The sequence below is a fragment of the Homalodisca vitripennis genome, chromosome 3 (genome assembly GCF_021130785.1).
Source record: "Homalodisca vitripennis isolate AUS2020 chromosome 3, UT_GWSS_2.1, whole genome shotgun sequence".
Lineage (NCBI taxonomy): Eukaryota > Metazoa > Arthropoda > Insecta > Hemiptera > Cicadellidae > Homalodisca > Homalodisca vitripennis.
This window is the reverse complement of record NC_060209.1, coordinates 87,357,756-87,375,073: the sequence shown is the minus strand read 5'-3', so window position 1 is coordinate 87,375,073 and position 17,318 is coordinate 87,357,756. Positions and strand designations below refer to the sequence as shown.

Genomic DNA, 17,318 nt, shown 5'->3' with positions numbered 1-17,318 from the left:
AGTACAAATTATTTATTTTCAGTAAATTTAAATTTCAATTAAAATCTAAAAAGCAAAATAGTAATCTATTAGAAATTTAAAGATTTAAAATATGTACAAATATAAACATTTTGTAACTTTAAAATTATTAATATCTATCAATTCTGCTTTCTATCTACGGAAATATTTATAGATTTCGTTACGTTTCATTTTTCAGATCGTCATGAAAGACAAAAACATACATCACGAGACTGTCGGTGGAGATTTCTGCATGTTTTTGAGATAAAAATGTATATGGAATAAATAAAAGTAACGTCAGTTGACTACAAATTACAAGCAGCACCAGGATGCACGTAATAAACAATGAAATGCACAGTGTTGTGTGTTGAACAAAATGAAAATCATGAAACATTTTGTTACGAAAATTGTACAATTGACTTATTTAATTATCAATGAATCTGTAACATATCGCAACATTCATTAAAAGGTTTGAGGATACAGAAGCTTGTTCCACAATTTAAAAATGTACTTTTGATATTTCGAGAAATTAATCTTAAAATTCTTTCATGCAGATAAGAAGTTTCATATAAACGTATGAAATAACAAAATAACTGAATGGAATATCGAAAAAGATACAAATCAAGTGCCTCCATACAGAAATCTAATTTCTATTACTGAGTAAAATTTCTTAATCGCGCTCATCTAACGCATTCACTCTTGGGCTACTAATACTTTTTGCTCAATCTACCCTTAGGTAATTTAGTAGACTACGAATATTGTAACGAAACTGATTGGATTTTAATGAACGGCAATGGAATAGAGTGTTTACACAAGTAACTGAATTTGAAAAACATTCCAGAACTGATAACCTCTCGGTACCGAGTGAATTTATCCGAGTGAAGACACAGATTTCGGTATTTTATCCCCTACAGTGGGGATGATGGAGGCCGACAGAGGCATGACGATGTATCAGATTGAATGACAAAACAACATCGATCGTGCAGGGACCAAGTTTGACCCACTGCGCGAGCCGCCGTGTTTTTCACTTTTGGTCGAAGGTGGTATTAATTGTAATAATACGGGTCTAATAGTATTGTAATAGCTTGACACTGAAGTGAAGTTTAAATCAATAGAGGATCGGAGTGGCGTTGCCAGGCTACTGGTGTTTGGCGAGAGAGGGCGGGGCGAGCGAGCGGACCAATGGGAGAGCGACCGGAGTGCTACGTCACGGGCGGCCAATGGCAGGCGGGGGGGCCGCGAGTCGTGTCGAGGAGCGCCAGTCGTCAGGCATTCGACATGCATTACACATGAGTCGGCTGCGCGCCGTCCGTTCGGTCTTCTTTTTACAATTCATATCAGAGTGTAGAGTGTTATGGCTACGACGACTTACATGCCTGCTAGTACCGCTGTATCTTCGGAGTTAGACGGTGTCGGAGTGATGAACTTAGGAGGTGCGAGTATCGGCGGCGGAGGCTATCACACGAGTCCGTCGCCGAGATCCGCGGCCGAGGGTGAGATGAAATACATGCCTCCTACACAGCACCATCATCATCACCACCATCATCATCAGCTGCCGTCGTCTCCGTCACCCAACAGTCATACCGTGTCTCTGTCTCACAATGCCTGGGCGCTCGGTGCCGGAGCGGATCCTTGCACATGGCCGTCCATGGCCATCCACAACCATCACCATCCTCACCATCATCCGCATCAGGCGACCGCCGTGGATATCAAACCGCCTGACATGCAGCACCGGGGTCACCAACAAAGTCTGCCTTCTCCACATCCCTGGCACAATTCAGGCTCGATCTACAACAACGGAGGAGGCTCGCCTCTGCCGCACCACAGCGCCTACCACGCCGCGATGAACGGTATGTTGGGTCACCATCACCAGACGACCTCCGTACAGCTGCACCATTCTCTCAGAGATATGAATAACAGTCCCTATCCGCCCAACTCACAGCATCCGGACCAACCCTCGGGCAGTGAGGAAGAAGCCCCTACCTCCGACGACCTCGAAGCTTTCGCCAAACAGTTCAAGCAGAGGAGGATCAAGTTGGGGTTCACGCAAGCGGATGTCGGTTTAGCTCTAGGGACTCTGTACGGTAATGTGTTTTCGCAAACGACGATATGTAGATTCGAAGCGTTACAGTTGTCCTTCAAGAACATGTGTAAACTGAAACCCCTTCTCCAGAAGTGGCTGGAGGAAGCGGACTCGACGAACGGTTCACCTACCAGCATCGACAAGATCGCGGCGCAGGGGAGGAAACGGAAAAAGAGAACGAGCATCGAAGTTTCAGTTAAAGGCGCCCTGGAACAGCACTTCCACAAGCAGCCGAAGCCGTCTGCGCAGGAAATCACGTCGTTGGCCGACAACCTACAACTGGAGAAGGAAGTGGTGAGAGTCTGGTTCTGCAACAGGAGACAGAAGGAGAAGAGGATGACGCCACCGAACACGTTAGGAGGACCTCAGGATGGTATGATGGACGGACAGATGAATCCCGGACCCCACAGCCTCCACCAGTACCACCACCAGGACATGCACGGGTCGCCCATGGGTCCTCACTCGCACTCGCACAGTCCACCGATCATGTCTCCTCCCACGATTCCCAACCACCAATCGCTTACGGCTCATTAACGTTTAGCCCAGTGGGAAATTGATTACTCACGACACATCTCCAAAATGCAGAGGGAATACGTGTAACTGACTCCGGATTCTTCGTCCCTCCACCTCCAAAACCCCCGATTTGCTCAATCCCTGGAAGAATTGCGACCAAGCCGATAGTGACTAGTGTGCTACCCGACAAAAACAATTCCAGTGGAGGGGGAGGGACGAACGAGAGGGGAAGGAATAACTTCTGGAGTGATTTGTGTGCATAATTAATAAGAATTCATCATGTATGCAGCCAGACAGACATGTTTTAAAGATGCGCCCGTGAGCAGCTGAGTCGCTCCGTGACTGCATACATCTGTGTTTTCTTATATTTGGAGATGCCGTTGTGAGGTTGGACATTTTCAATTCCCACTGTGCGGGCTACTACACCGATAGGTGACAAACTTGGACCTTTACAGGCGATGTAAATTGAAGTGTACTACCGTGAATATTTGTGAAAATGGTGTAGATCCTTTGGGGGGAATAAGATTGTTTATATATTCAATGTGTATTTTCTAAGGGGAACTTTTCTGTGTTTGTATAGACATTGAATATAAACTCTGTAAATATTGTAATCTGCTAGGTTTTGATTTTCAAAGAACAAATTATTATTCAAACAGTGGCCAACATCTGTTTAGTCTTAGTGATTACGGACGTCGGAGGACTCGATCGTGTAAGTACCTTAAGTAACTTAAGTTTTCCCCGACTTCTAAATTATATAAACTTTTTTGTGGACATACACTAGTCAAGTTAGATAACGTGAGATGAAACAGGACTCCCTGACGGCAAAATCAAAGCGAGTTTTCAGTCGTAAATGTTGGTTCATGGTACAAAAAGAGGCCGGACTTTGATAAGAATCTGTAGCCGTTCGGGGTCGACTTGCCAGGTATCCAGGGCCCTGTTGTCAGGGGTGTGCACCAACAATACCTTGTCCGACAAAGGCCCGACTCACAATGACTCCCTTTCCGAGTGTCAAAACGAGAATTTTATGGCACCAGACCCTAGCACGCCTGAATTCCTCCTGGCCAGGAATTCCCGAAGTATAAATCTACCTTTAATTTGTTGAACCCCAAAATCTGGAAACATTCTTGATTGATAAAATCAAACCGTTTTTAGCAGAACGTTTAGCCACAGAACGTAGTTTTGGTGTATTTTGATGTTGTTGAAATTACTGATTCCGTCTTCGCAAATAAATGGTTTATCACACTATCAGAAATAATTGGACAGTGACAGTGTTTTATATAAAAATAGTAAAGTGAAACATAAGTGTGGAAGACCGAACCCTGCGGACGCCCGACTCTGGCCCCGTAGGCCGCTCGCCGCTGATCTGCGACGCCGCTCACCAGGTAGGAGCCAACTATTCACGCTTACGTTCGCCTTCTTAACATTAGCTGCATTCCATAACATTTCCAAAGTCAAGATACGTGTAGTGGCCAGTGTTTGTGATCAGATTTGTTCTTTGTGAATCACGCCAAGTCATACCAAAATACTTTGTGATCCATGCATTCCAGTGATTTTCAAGTACGGTACATGCACATTCTTGTAAATTAAACTATGTTTTACTCCATCTAAATCGTTGGAATTGTAAAATTTACGTTGATGCATTTGCAATTAAATGTTAAAAATTATGTGTTCATTCTGCAAATGAACTTCTAAATTTTAAATACAATTTTGTCTCGGTGTGTTAACCTATTTTAAAAGCAAAAATAATTTTTGTCGAACTATACAAATTAAACCCCCTTGATTGGTATTTTAACTCACAGAGAGTTAATGTTTGTTTAGTGAAATGTATTTATTTATAAAAGTTAAAAAAAACTTTTAGTTGCTCCCTTGATAATATGCCGGTTACAAAATTATACTACAAATTTAGAATTTTATTTGCAGCTTATGTGTACGGTATGTGTTATGTTACTTAGCGTAATATATGACAGGGTAAAAAGCTATTGTATTCACTTCTCATATTTTTAAAACACTTTCAAAATACTGAAAATGCGGTACTGATTAATTTAATGCAATATTATGTCAATATTTGTTTTAATTGGTTCAGTTTTTTCAGCAGTGTAACATAAAACGTATCTGTAGTTATTTTTACTTTTATGAAATTATCTTAAAATATGTTTGTGTAGGCCTATTTCATTTTGAAAAAATATCTGTTATATGTGTCATATACAGTATAGTGTAATTTATAATTTTTAAAATGGAAACAACAGATAATTAGATTTAGATCTCATTAAATTGTTATATTCTTGTAATTTATAATATTCAGGCGTTTGCATAAAATTCTTACAATTATCTTTTAATTATATTGAGCCAAAATTAAATTACTCCTACTTCCAATGAATATTTTGTGTGCATAGTAATTCGCGGGTTCGTTTGATGTAAATATGAGCATACATAACAGTTTTATCGGGTAAATCGTTATTAAAACGTAATTTTTAAAACAATATTAAATTTATACTTCAGTTTAAGACTCCTATTAATTACCGTACCGAGTTAGTAACTTAACAGTTATCGTAAAAATAAAATTAACAGCACCGGCATACAAAATTTTTTAAGAAATTAAAAAAATAAGGAAATCAATAACTTTACTAAATATGTTGATAATTTCAAATTATTTACCTTGTTAATTCATTTGATACTGTTTAGAAACCATTAGGCTACTGGCCAAGCTTATTTTTCTAGTTACCTCAAGGAAAATTCAGGGGTAATCTTTAGCTCACAGTAAAGACATAATTTCGAAAATAACTTTGTATTGTATAAATTTGGACTATCCTTAGTTACAAGAGCGAAATATAAACGAATATTTTAGGGCATTATTTTATTAATTGTTGGTCAAAAATGTGTGTAGTTGAAATGATGTGATGATTTAGTCATTTAGCTTAGCTTTTCGAATGTATGTATTATTATTAACTTATTCATTAAGATTTTGTTGTTTTATTATTTGTGATTATACAGTTAACGATACATCAGTAAACTTTACAGAACTGACTTGACTCTATGTTATATAAATACAGTATATATATAAAAATGCAATCATCAACTGCTATGTGTAAATATAGAATAGTGGCAGGCCCCTCTTGTATAGTAGTTTCTAAATTATCAATTTATTGTGTTTTTGATTTATTTCCTTTCACCACAAACCGAGGGGCCCGAATTGTATAACAAATAAATCTAGTTGATGAGGGATTTATTAAGAAAATAAATATTGTGTTTTTGTCATAATACGTGAATACAGTGTTTTTATTTGAGGAATTCCTATGCTGGCCGAAGTATGCCCCAGAGTTGATTGGTTCGATATAAAATGTAAAAAGTATTAAAAGAGTTTCACGTGAAAGCGTCGAGCAACTGGCTGGGAAGTTCTAGTTTTGGAATTTCTAAGATACTTATTGCATTTTACATTAAACCTAAACAAAAGGTGCCATACTAAGGCCAAGCCTCCAGCCAAATCAAGAGAAAATATTGTTTAATAAGATATATTGTGATATGAAGTGTGACTAGAGGTGGTAAAAATTTTCAAACGAAGAAATTGTTGGACCAATAGAGAGAAGAATCTTTATTTGAACAAGTCATACAAGAGGTCATTGCATTTAACATTTTGCAAAGTATATAGACCATTTCTAGGAAATAGTATTAATTTTGTGATATAGAAGTAGATATAAAAATATACAAAACAATTCATCGCAAATACATGAATGATCGTAATTTGTTTTCTAAATGTAGAAACGTTACCAAGTATTTATTTATTAAAAATACTCTGGATATATTACAAAATACAATACTGGTATTTTAAAATATTGTGCATTAATGATTTGTATCAACCAAACAGCTATTGGTAAATTGGATCTTGTTGATCAAGTTCAAATTCAAATAGTTTTTTTAGTTGACATAAAATATTATTGTACAATATTTTAAAATCCTAGTGATACAATTTTGAGTGTTTGCACGGTGTTTTTATTAGATATTTGGTAAATGGTGTTTCTGTAATTAAATTACAAAATTTTAAATGATTTAATTTATCTCTTGACAGAAATATATAGACTATATACTGTGTGCAAATCTTACAATCAACAGTGGCATTTATTAAAACAATAGGTATTTTAATATTACCAATAAGACAATCAAGCTGTGAAATTCACATAGACAATACAGAATGTTTTGAGTGAGTTATAACCCGTAAAGCACTACTCCATTAGTTACACCTTTGGAAATGATAAGAATTTACGATCCTAGATAAGGATGATTTATGTTATGTTTTAACAACTGTCGAAGGTTTTTCATCGCTTTCTTGCCGAATCTGTTTGATAGCGTATAGTCGGTGTGTTGAATGGATGTATATTCCATTGCTACTTTAACTCCGAGAAGCTGTTCGAAAAATAGAGCATCATAAATTTAATCATCGCTTCTCTACATGCTAAGGTTCATTGGAAGAAATGGACATAAACTGTGTCTGTCATCTAGCTCTCAAATACCTTATACCTTAATATTTTATCCCTCTAAGAACAATATTAAACCTGAAACACTTTTACGACACTTTTAAGTGGTTATTGCGAAATAAAATCTCATGCTTTTTATATCTCTCTAAACAAAAAATAAAAATAAAAAAACATTCTTATTTCAATCATTATATAAACAGACATAACGTAGGAGCACAATATTCCATCTATGTTATAGACTTTCTTTAATATTTTTAAACAATCATAACTTTGTACAAAAAAAGTTTATATTACCAGGTACTGTAAATGTGCGTAGAAATATTTCCTCGCATAGGTGCACCGAACATGTGCGTGAGAGAATGAGCCTCAGTAACTCAAACTAAGTTTCTAAGAGAATTATGGTGCTTAAAAATGTTCTGGACAAAAACCACGTAAGAATTTACTACCAAAAGAACCAAACAAACAATCAAGAAATACATCATTTAAACAATACAATACAAAAAACTAAAAGGAGTTTGAATATATCTTTAAAATGAGACATAGACTATCCCATAATTCCATTATCAGATATACGGAGGTAAAAGTTTCAAATTTTTATGTGGTGTCATTACTTCCGGTTTACAAACTTCGACAACTAATTTAATAATTCCAGATACAAGAGCGAGAGCAGACGTATGTTAGATGTACTGTATTTCGTAATATCAATACCGTGATACTGAAACGATATTGAAGATCTGTGTTAATTGCAGTTGTACAGTTCAATTGTTACTTAACATAAAAGAACAGGTAATACATAATAAAGTATGTGGTAGCGAAAAATGCAACTTCACACATTCCTTTGCTGGTTTTATTATGACTAGTAAAAATCTATAAAGATGCGTATTGTCTGTTTTAAAGTAAAACGTATTTTAAGAATCTGTTCTATCAACTATAATTTTTTCATGGATTATCAATACCTTGTTTTAATATCACATAATAACACTTACAGTGGGTATAAGTGCCTTGGTTTTCATCAAGTATGAAAAAAAATCAGCAACAATTAGAAAGAAATGAAGGAATCCCTGATAATCTACTTTGAAGTTTGACATAGCCTTTAATACTTCAGTTGTGTATCAAACATTTTTACGAATTATTTTTACGTATAACATTATTATGTAATACGTAAAATACGGATATCGTATCGAATAATAATATTTACTATGGTGACTAACTTGTTATAATGTTTATTAGAGACATATTAAACTACGAAGGTCTTGAAGAATGCGAAGACATTCTTGAATACATATTAAAAGTGAGGAACAAAACAGAAATAATTGGATTGCACATTTACCTAAATTACTTTAGAAATGTTTGAGGAATACCAAGAACAGTATTGCAAACATACAAAACATTAAAAAAAATTCATATTCAAATTTCCTTTATTGCAGCACAAATGTTTTTACAATTGTATTGCATGTTATTCTGATACAATTATTATTCTATAAGTAGAAGCTTAAAACATCAATTTTGCCCCTATGTTACATTAATTAAAACATTGTTTTATAATCGTCAACACAAAAATGTTATTAATTTCAGTAACAGAGTTAACAAAATAGTTTTATCATTCCCAGCGATTTGTCATGAACTCATCAACGGAATAAAACACATTCGACACTAAACGATCTCTGAATCGAGCTTTGAAGCGTTTCTTTGTTGCCAATTCTTTGATGTACTCCGGGCGTCTGTGATCAACCTGAGATGGAAGTTGCTTATAAGCCATCGATCTGTAAGAATGAATCCTCAGGTTGTCCCTTCCCCTCGTATTATATCTGTGGACGTCACTACTATGTGTCAAATCGCATTTGTATCTACAATACAGGGCAACTTCCAGGATATAGAGGCAGGGCAAAGTCAGTAATCAATCCCAAACTCCAGAGGGAATCTCTATTCGACTCTCTAAATTTTAAATTTGCAATGATTCTGACTGCCTTCTTTTGTAGCCGTAAGGCTCTTTCACATTTGTATTTTGCGTAGCCACTACAATCGTATTCCATAAGAAAAGTGTGGGTATACTAGTTCATAATAGGCCATTTTAATAATTTTTCAGTACAATACAGTGACAGTACAGTTTTGCTACGTACCTCAGAGCAAACATAGCATTGGCAGCTATTGAAAAGAATATTTGAGTATCCAACGATGTTTTGACGTGCAAAATGAAGAATACGTCGACAATTAACCATTTGAGTAATTCAGTATGTAAATATTTGTTTACTTATTTAGAATATAATATTATTAGTCAGTATAAAATTAATACAGTAGGCCTACATTGAAACTTGACAAAACCAAAACTAAGGTTTTAATTTAACTAAACGTCAAGGTGGTAGTAGCCAATGTTCCATATAACTGAGTATCAAGTTACTCTTATCCAGGGTCTAATATATGAAATCAACGGACGACCTTTTAACCGTGATTGCCATAAATATAGCTCAGTTTTTCATTAAAATATTTGGCAGATCAATGTAAAGGTGCCACTATGTAAAAGCTAAGTGAGCAAGTACGGAGATCGAATACGGCAAAACCTTTTTGCTTAAGTACGATCTCTTAAGTAAGCTACTTAACAACACAAGATTTTGAAATGAATGATACAATTCGTAGGAGTACCTCAGGGTTCAGTTTTGCAGCCCATTTTGTTCAGTTGATTACCAACTGATCGAATATTCAGTTGGGTATTCGATCTTGCCGTATATGACCCTGAAGAATATAAACAATTAAAAATTCACTTTGTTTGAATTTTATTCTAAAAAATTAAAATCTTATTAGAGCTATTATAGTAGAGGAAGTTTTATTTTATTAAGTGATGTTAAAAATGTATTTATCATAATTTGTTTTGTGTAAAACACAGTCGGCCTACAGCCATCAAAATGTAAACATATTGTAGTCCTTTATTCGCCTACATGAATAATCATTTAGATGGCAATTAAATTTTGTGACCTGCGGTAAGCACTAACTTATGTTTTAATGTATTACCATAATTGGACGCCATAAACCAATTGATGGTGCAATTAAAAGAGGCGTTAAGAATAAATCCCGGGTTGTAAACCTTAAGATTGTCCTTCAACTATCCTGATTCTACAAAGCTAACACACCGCACTACAATTACAATAAAATATAAACTACTTGCAGTTTAAAGATCTTAAAAAATAACGGCACGGATGGTTTAATAGTGGTACCATAGAAATCTAGAAACTATATTAAGGGGGTATTATGGTCGAGTACGAAGTTCAAATTTACTTGCAGTACGATTTCTGAAGTAATCACCCTAAAATTAGAACACTGAAGTGAATAACCACTGATTGGCCGAACGAAATGGAGTGGATTCTGGATTACATCTATCAGTTCTACTAGTTTATATTATATAAATCCTTCCGTTTTGTCTTTACTTTTAATAAATTATTCAAATTTTACATGTGTATAGCTACAGCGTGTAAAACTATGAAACACTAAATGCTTTCCTTAGATACTCTGGTAGATTCTTAGGCTTGGAGTAGACATGGAAAAGAAGCATGTAATTTTTTGGGCTCGTCAAATTATGTACAATTTTGTTTCTAAAATATTTTGTATGGTTACAATACATCAATAGAAAGTTACACGCCTAAGGGTTCCAGGTATAAATTTTCTAAGTCCCATTCTTTGTGCCTATTTTGGAGTTTAAACAAATTTGGCTTCGCAAACGATTTTGATATTTCAGGATTTTAACGACTTTAACGTTTTAGGTTTATACCACGTGAAAATGGCGGAAGTTATGACTCTCCAATATCACACTTGTAATATTTGATTTTCCATGTCGCAATTTAGCCTCCTAAACATTTTGGAGAGTTCAGTATCTAGTGTAATTTGATATTGAGACTAGGGATTGATATGGAAACCCTCTTAGATTGACATTGAATTTATTCTAAATAATTCTATGCAATAGCCAACGTTTTGTACCTACAAACAGTTATTTTCCTCTTTCTAAGCTTGCTAACGGCCTGGTATAATTTAAATTACCTCTAAGTGATGACAACATTGCTGCAATATTCGCTATAACTTTTAAAGCTCGTTAAAATTACACTCCAGTATAGACAGGACGGATGGAATTAAACACACATTAGTGGACAGTCAACTATAATGAAGATAAACAATATTTTGTGGTGACTGTTCAAAAATGTTGTAATATTACCTATAGAACACGAGAATTTTATAAAATTTGCAATGGTATTATTATAACAATATTGTACTGTACTATAATAATATTTATAACAGCACCTTTATACGAATAATGCTAGACTAGTACCACGACCCTACGGTTTAAGTACATATAAGAATAAAATGTTTTTGACATTTTTAATAGAAATATACATTATTTATACATAATTCACAATAAGACAGCACCTCGATCTTCAATTGCTACTAAGCTTATATCATCCTACGATGAAAAATATTTTTCGATTGTCTGGATTGTGAATAAGTGACTCCGTTTGTACAATATTACACAACACCGCTTATAAAATTTCCAAAATCCATAAAACTGAATGTTTGGATTTTTGTAACAAATATAATTGAATTTTAGTGGTCATTCCAAGTCATTGGCGTTACTGACTGTGATACTTGTTATTTTTAAGACTGATTTTTATCTGTGTTTTTTTAAACACCTCAGGAGGATCTCTTGGAGTTGGTGAAAGTTTTAGACAGCACTGAACAAGTTGCTCATAATTTTTAAGATGTTAATGAAAGAAGAACAGTTTTGTAACATGAGTGATATCCACTAAAAATATTCGATTTATTGTTGGGTTGGAATTTATTGGGGTACATAATTTTTGTGTGTATCGTGTCACACTATTGGGCTCAAAAAATCATCCAAAGTCTATTTTAGCTATGCCATAAAATCTCACAAAATGACACTTCCAGTAGTGGTTATTCTTTTTTATTATTTTATAATCTCGTTCTTTAAAAATGATAACAGTATTGGTTTGATCAAATTCCTCTTTATTATTAAGATAATTGCCATAAGAGTTTTAGCAAGAGGGTTTTTTGTGATGTTTGTAATCCAGTAACATACGACGTTTCAAATTCCTTCTAAATTTTGAACTGTTGTTCTAACTACTCAAGATACTTAAAATAACGTAGCACTTGAGCTCTCCGTACATTTATACGATTGTTACCACCTCCCAATACACCCCCGTATAGAAAAGAAACACCAGAGTTTGTGTGTAAAGATAGTCTTAGTCATTGAAAAATACACCCCCGTATAGAAACGAAACGCCATAGTTTGTGTGTAAAGATAGTCTTAGTCACTGAAATCGTTTTCCGAAGTGTAGTAAATCGAGCTTTCCGGGCTTATTGTCATCGTGATCCCTATAATTAATTATCGCGAAGAATACATAAGTAACGTTTTTAAATTACATAAAATGGTATCTGCTTATTCGTTCTTGTCTTTGGTTTTGCCTACCCTCTTCTTATTAGTTTAGACGAATTTGTCTATTTCTTAAATTCATAAATAGGGGATAACGTCCCTTATTGACTTAACTGAAAGAACATGCATTTAAATATATTTGTTTATCTTCCTTAAGCTTTATTTCAGTTTAAACTAAGATTAGAGTGTTTAATTTCCTTGAATCTGTACGTCTTCGCACGATGTCCCAGTGCTTTAAATGGCATGGAAACAAAAAGAGAAATGCAATAGAAATATTCAACGCTAATAGCGAACATAAATATTTTCAACAAAATGATAATTTACTTATACAGTGTTACAGGGTACCTTTACATTGCCTGTCTTGAATGATTCCTAAACATATCTGTGTTACAATAACCCTAAAATACATAGTTCATATTTTTAAACTAGCTCTCGGACTACTATTTTACATAAAAAATAAATAAAAAATACTAGAGGAAACGTAATGGAAAAATAGCGAAGTTATATATGTAACGAATAAGTTAGACCACGTGTATAAAGTTACAATAGCTCTGTATATCTTTGTTTTACCCCATTTTTAGTTCAGCTCCCTTTTAGCTTTATTCCACTCGTCCCTAAGGGACTTTGACCTGTGTGAGGATCTTATCTAACTGAATAAGTGGAGAGACTGTACAGAAAGAGGTCGGCTGTAAAGATAAAAATGCTTAGAGGAGGAATTGAATCTGCGCAGTCTCAGTCCGACGCCTTTGATTGTGCGGCCACCGGCTTTCCTCATTCGTAGTCTTTTGGAACCTTTTAGTAGTAATTAAAAATTTAAATTTGATAAAATATCTATTCTATTTAAAATATTTAATTTATTTTAAAAATATTCAACGCTACATGACATTTATAATGTTTTAATAGTCTTTTACATTGCAATCTTATGTATTTTGAGATTATTGAGAATGTTTCTAATACTTGCTTCTAATGCTTCTATATTTCTTTATTAATCATTTTGTATTTAATACCTCTATATAAAAAGATTTTGTTTGTTTAGTAAAACATGAGATAATTGAAAATTTCTTTTATCACTCAATGAGGAATAAACAATCAAAATACGAATTTTAGGGGAAAATTTAAATTTGTTCCAACAAAAAGTGTTGATCGTAGAAATGGGTACCTATTTGTACAAGATTTTTAACAGGTACAAGTAATACAATTTTTACCAATTTAATCACTTAAGGAAATAAAATTTTTAATAAAATACAATTTTAAAATATCACATCTTTCTATAAAATATAACTTAAGGAAATACCGTTTTAATAATTAACAATTATTTAATTCCATATAAGTGTATTTTTATGCGTACTTAAAAATATAATATCCCTTCAGTTATATTACCTTTAGTACTTTATATTTGGGACTAATTAAAAGTGTTCCTAAGTGTTACTTTAAACTTCCTACAATTTCTACCCAGAACGGTGGCAGAATTTTTTCTCTACTTTTCCTGTTTCCATGAAGGGGATGAGACTAAGACAGAATTGCACAAAAACTTGTACAAAAACACGAACATGTGTGGCTTTTTTTGCTTCCACGAATTGCCATAATTAATGCAACATTATTTATAACTTATTTTGTCGTACGAGCTGTAAATCGACCTTGGGAGTCATGAGACAGGTGTCAAAACGATGAACCGGTTAATAAACGAGGTTAGCTACCAAGTGAAAATAATAAAGTGCGCTCTTGTATAAATGCCATCTCGCAATAAACCGCGAGATTATTTATAAACAAACCGTCATTGAAGTTTATGGGGCGACTGGCTGGGATGGACACGGCGATCTTTACAACGCCTTGCTTGATTATACGGAGATTTATGCTTATAATAAAGTGATCACTCGGTCTCCTAGCAATTGCCTGCTCCTCTCTCATTCTGCCCCGGGATCCATCTAATTGACTTTCGCTGTTTTTGCTTGTGCTACATTAGAGCGGACGGAGATCGTGATATTAGCCAATTGGGAAAGCAATATTACACCATGGAAGTAAAGTCTTTTGATACAACGACAAGGTAGCATTAAGCTTTACTCCAATAAAGCTTAGGAGCCAATTTGCGCTGATGAGCACACAGAATGGGTTTTTTATAAATCGATAAGGAAATTTCCTCTGCGATTCCAATACGAAAGAAAATTGGTGGAGTTCGGAACGGGAGGGTATCAATAAAGCTAAAACTATGGAACAATAATTTTTTCTGATTATAATTTTCCTCTATGTACTTAGAACCTACTGTCAGACAACGATAAAGAAACTGAACACTTTAGACAAATTGTATATGATGAGTTGACGCCGATTCAACGTTTATTTCAGTGTCTGACGATTGGTTTTAAATATGCAATAAAAATTTAATTCAGGAAAAAGTATAGTTTCATATTTTTAACCCTTTTGATACCTTTCCGTTTCGACCTCTACCAAAACTATCGCCTCTGATAAAAAAAACAAAACAAAAAAAACACGTTGTGTGCTTCTCCAATGCAAATTGGCTTTCAGGTCCTGGACCCAAAATACAAAAAAAAAAAAACAAAATTTACTCAATGCCATAAACATTTTTAAATAAATATATTTAACAACAGCTTTATTGAAATTTGATACATAAAGTGTCTGTTTTACTTGAAAGTTGAATGAATATAACAGCTGAGTATTCCATCAATCGCTAGCTGCAAGAGTGTTGCTAATAAATAGATTCTGGAAAAAAGCTTTTCATCCATTTCTATATACATAGGTAATATGTGGAAAATACAAATTCGTCGTAGCTCCTTCCCTCCTTCTGTTGTTAGTCGAATTGCGCTTTAATAACACATGGCGTGTAAGTACTGTGATTTGTTTACGGAGTATTGTAGCATTTCATTTCAAGTTCAAGTTTTATTCATGTTTTTTGTGTGTGTAAAATATAATCAAATATTTGTAGGTCGCAACCTGTTTGAAAAACGTTCTTATCGCAATCAGACTGGTTATATAGCTTTTTCATACCTTCTATCATCAGCAGCAACTTAAAGGACAATAAAGTGTAAATAATGCAAAATCATCATATGTCATGAACCAAACTATATTTGAAGTTAAACCATTTCTTGTAAATATTACTTTCACGTCCACAAAAAAATATAGTCCCTGTAACCAACGAAGTGATTGAGGGAAGACACAAGTCCTTTGACTTACGCAAGTTAGCATATCATACACACCATAAAAACAAAATTAATGTCGACTTAATTCTTTTAAAACGCATCGAGTAATTTGTTGATGTATCTTGGACACGTGTGCTTTAAGAAATTTGTACTGTATCTACTTGTAATATTTCAGAATATAATTACTGATCTAGTTATAAACATTTTCTTGACTTCGTTTCATTGATACGTGGGCCTCTGTTATTTAACAGTGGGCAATAAATATCATTACAAGTGAATCTGCGTGGTGTTATTAGTTTTATAGGACTACACCGAGGTCCTCTTCTGTAGAAAAAATGAAAGTTTTCTTTTAAACGTTAATTCGACAAAATATTCGAGAATTTATGTTTCGTGTCGCCACCTATTACTTATCTAGAAGGTGCCAAGAACTTCACTACTTTTGATTCCGAAAGGCCTTGCGAGATAATAAAATTAATATTGGAACATGTTTTTTCCAATGCTCCAACATTCTTCATTCGTCACTACTTTGTTCAAAATTTATTATTGACAATGTTTAATCTGAAGGTTTTTTTTTCCTTTTCCTTTAGGTATGTTAGGATTTCGGACTTTAACCATATTTATGTGTTACTAATAAAAAAATAGATCAGAACGTATCGAGGACTGGAATACTTATCGAATTATGCTTGCGACGTACATTGCATCTATGTACTTAAATATATGGTATTTATTCTTGGAAAAGATAATTGATTATAATACTCAAAACGTTCTATCGTTTTGGACATTAGACAACAGCAAATCTACGAAATCCTATTATCTTTTCAACTCCACTCCATTGCCATTTTCAATAACAATCTAATAATGTAACTACGATGCCATTCAACGCGATAGGTAAGGGTATAATGTTCTCACAAATAGCGTATAGAAATGTTATTTCATGGCGAAAAAACCACAAAATACCAGTTACTTTATCGATAAAAGAGATCACAGACACCGATTTCATCGTATTTCATAATGTAGAACTAAGTTATTCAATTTTACAGCTAACACTTTAATTTTCTTTAATTCCTAGTTTTGTTTATTATTATATTTCTGTCTGTATGAAACTAGAGTTAACCAAGTAGAATTTGCGAACAATCCACCACATGTTTGGTTGCTTCAGGTAAAGAATTTATAAATTTTTCATTTCTATTTTGTATTTTACAGACAAATAATTGATCGCTTAGGCAGACATGTTTTATGTTTCTAGAATGCACTCATCATCTTGATTTTCGTGAACTTCAACATCATAGTTAGATTAGTTAGCCCTGTAAGACAAAGAAGACTTACATAGACTTGAGATAGGAAAATTTCTAATTTAACAGATGTCTGTGATTAGTTTCTTTTAAACATTCTCTAAGGATCTGGTTTACATTTACCAAATGCCCTTAGTTTCTTTGTTACATTATACGTACGTCTACCTCTTTTCATAATTTATAATATCGTGTCCGGATTTTAGAACCTTGTACAAATCAAATTTTGGATAAGCTACTGAATTTTTAAACGACGCAGTTGGTTTTAATATAGGTTGATATTGTTAGAATATAGGTTTACGTATATATGAATTGTGTTTTTCAAACTAAAATAAAGGCTAAACTTGTTCCAATGCAAGCATATTATCTTATTTAACTATGATG

At 34.1% G+C, this 17,318-nt stretch overlaps 1 protein-coding gene across 1 annotated transcript; it reads left to right on the top strand.

The window, feature by feature from the left end:
* Positions 1–1,234: 1,234 nt before the first annotated feature.
* LOC124357151 (POU domain protein CF1A) lies at positions 1,235–5,859 on the top strand. Its single transcript, XM_046808652.1, has one exon. The coding sequence runs from the start codon at positions 1,352–1,354 to the stop codon at positions 2,612–2,614; it is 1,263 nt and encodes a 420-aa protein (XP_046664608.1). The 5' UTR covers positions 1,235–1,351; the 3' UTR covers positions 2,615–5,859.
* Positions 5,860–17,318: the final 11,459 nt, after the last annotated feature.

Coding starts and splice junctions, on each gene's coding strand:
- LOC124357151 (XM_046808652.1), top strand. CDS start 1,352: ATGGCTACGACGACTTACATGCCTGCTAGTACCGCTGTATCTTCGGAG.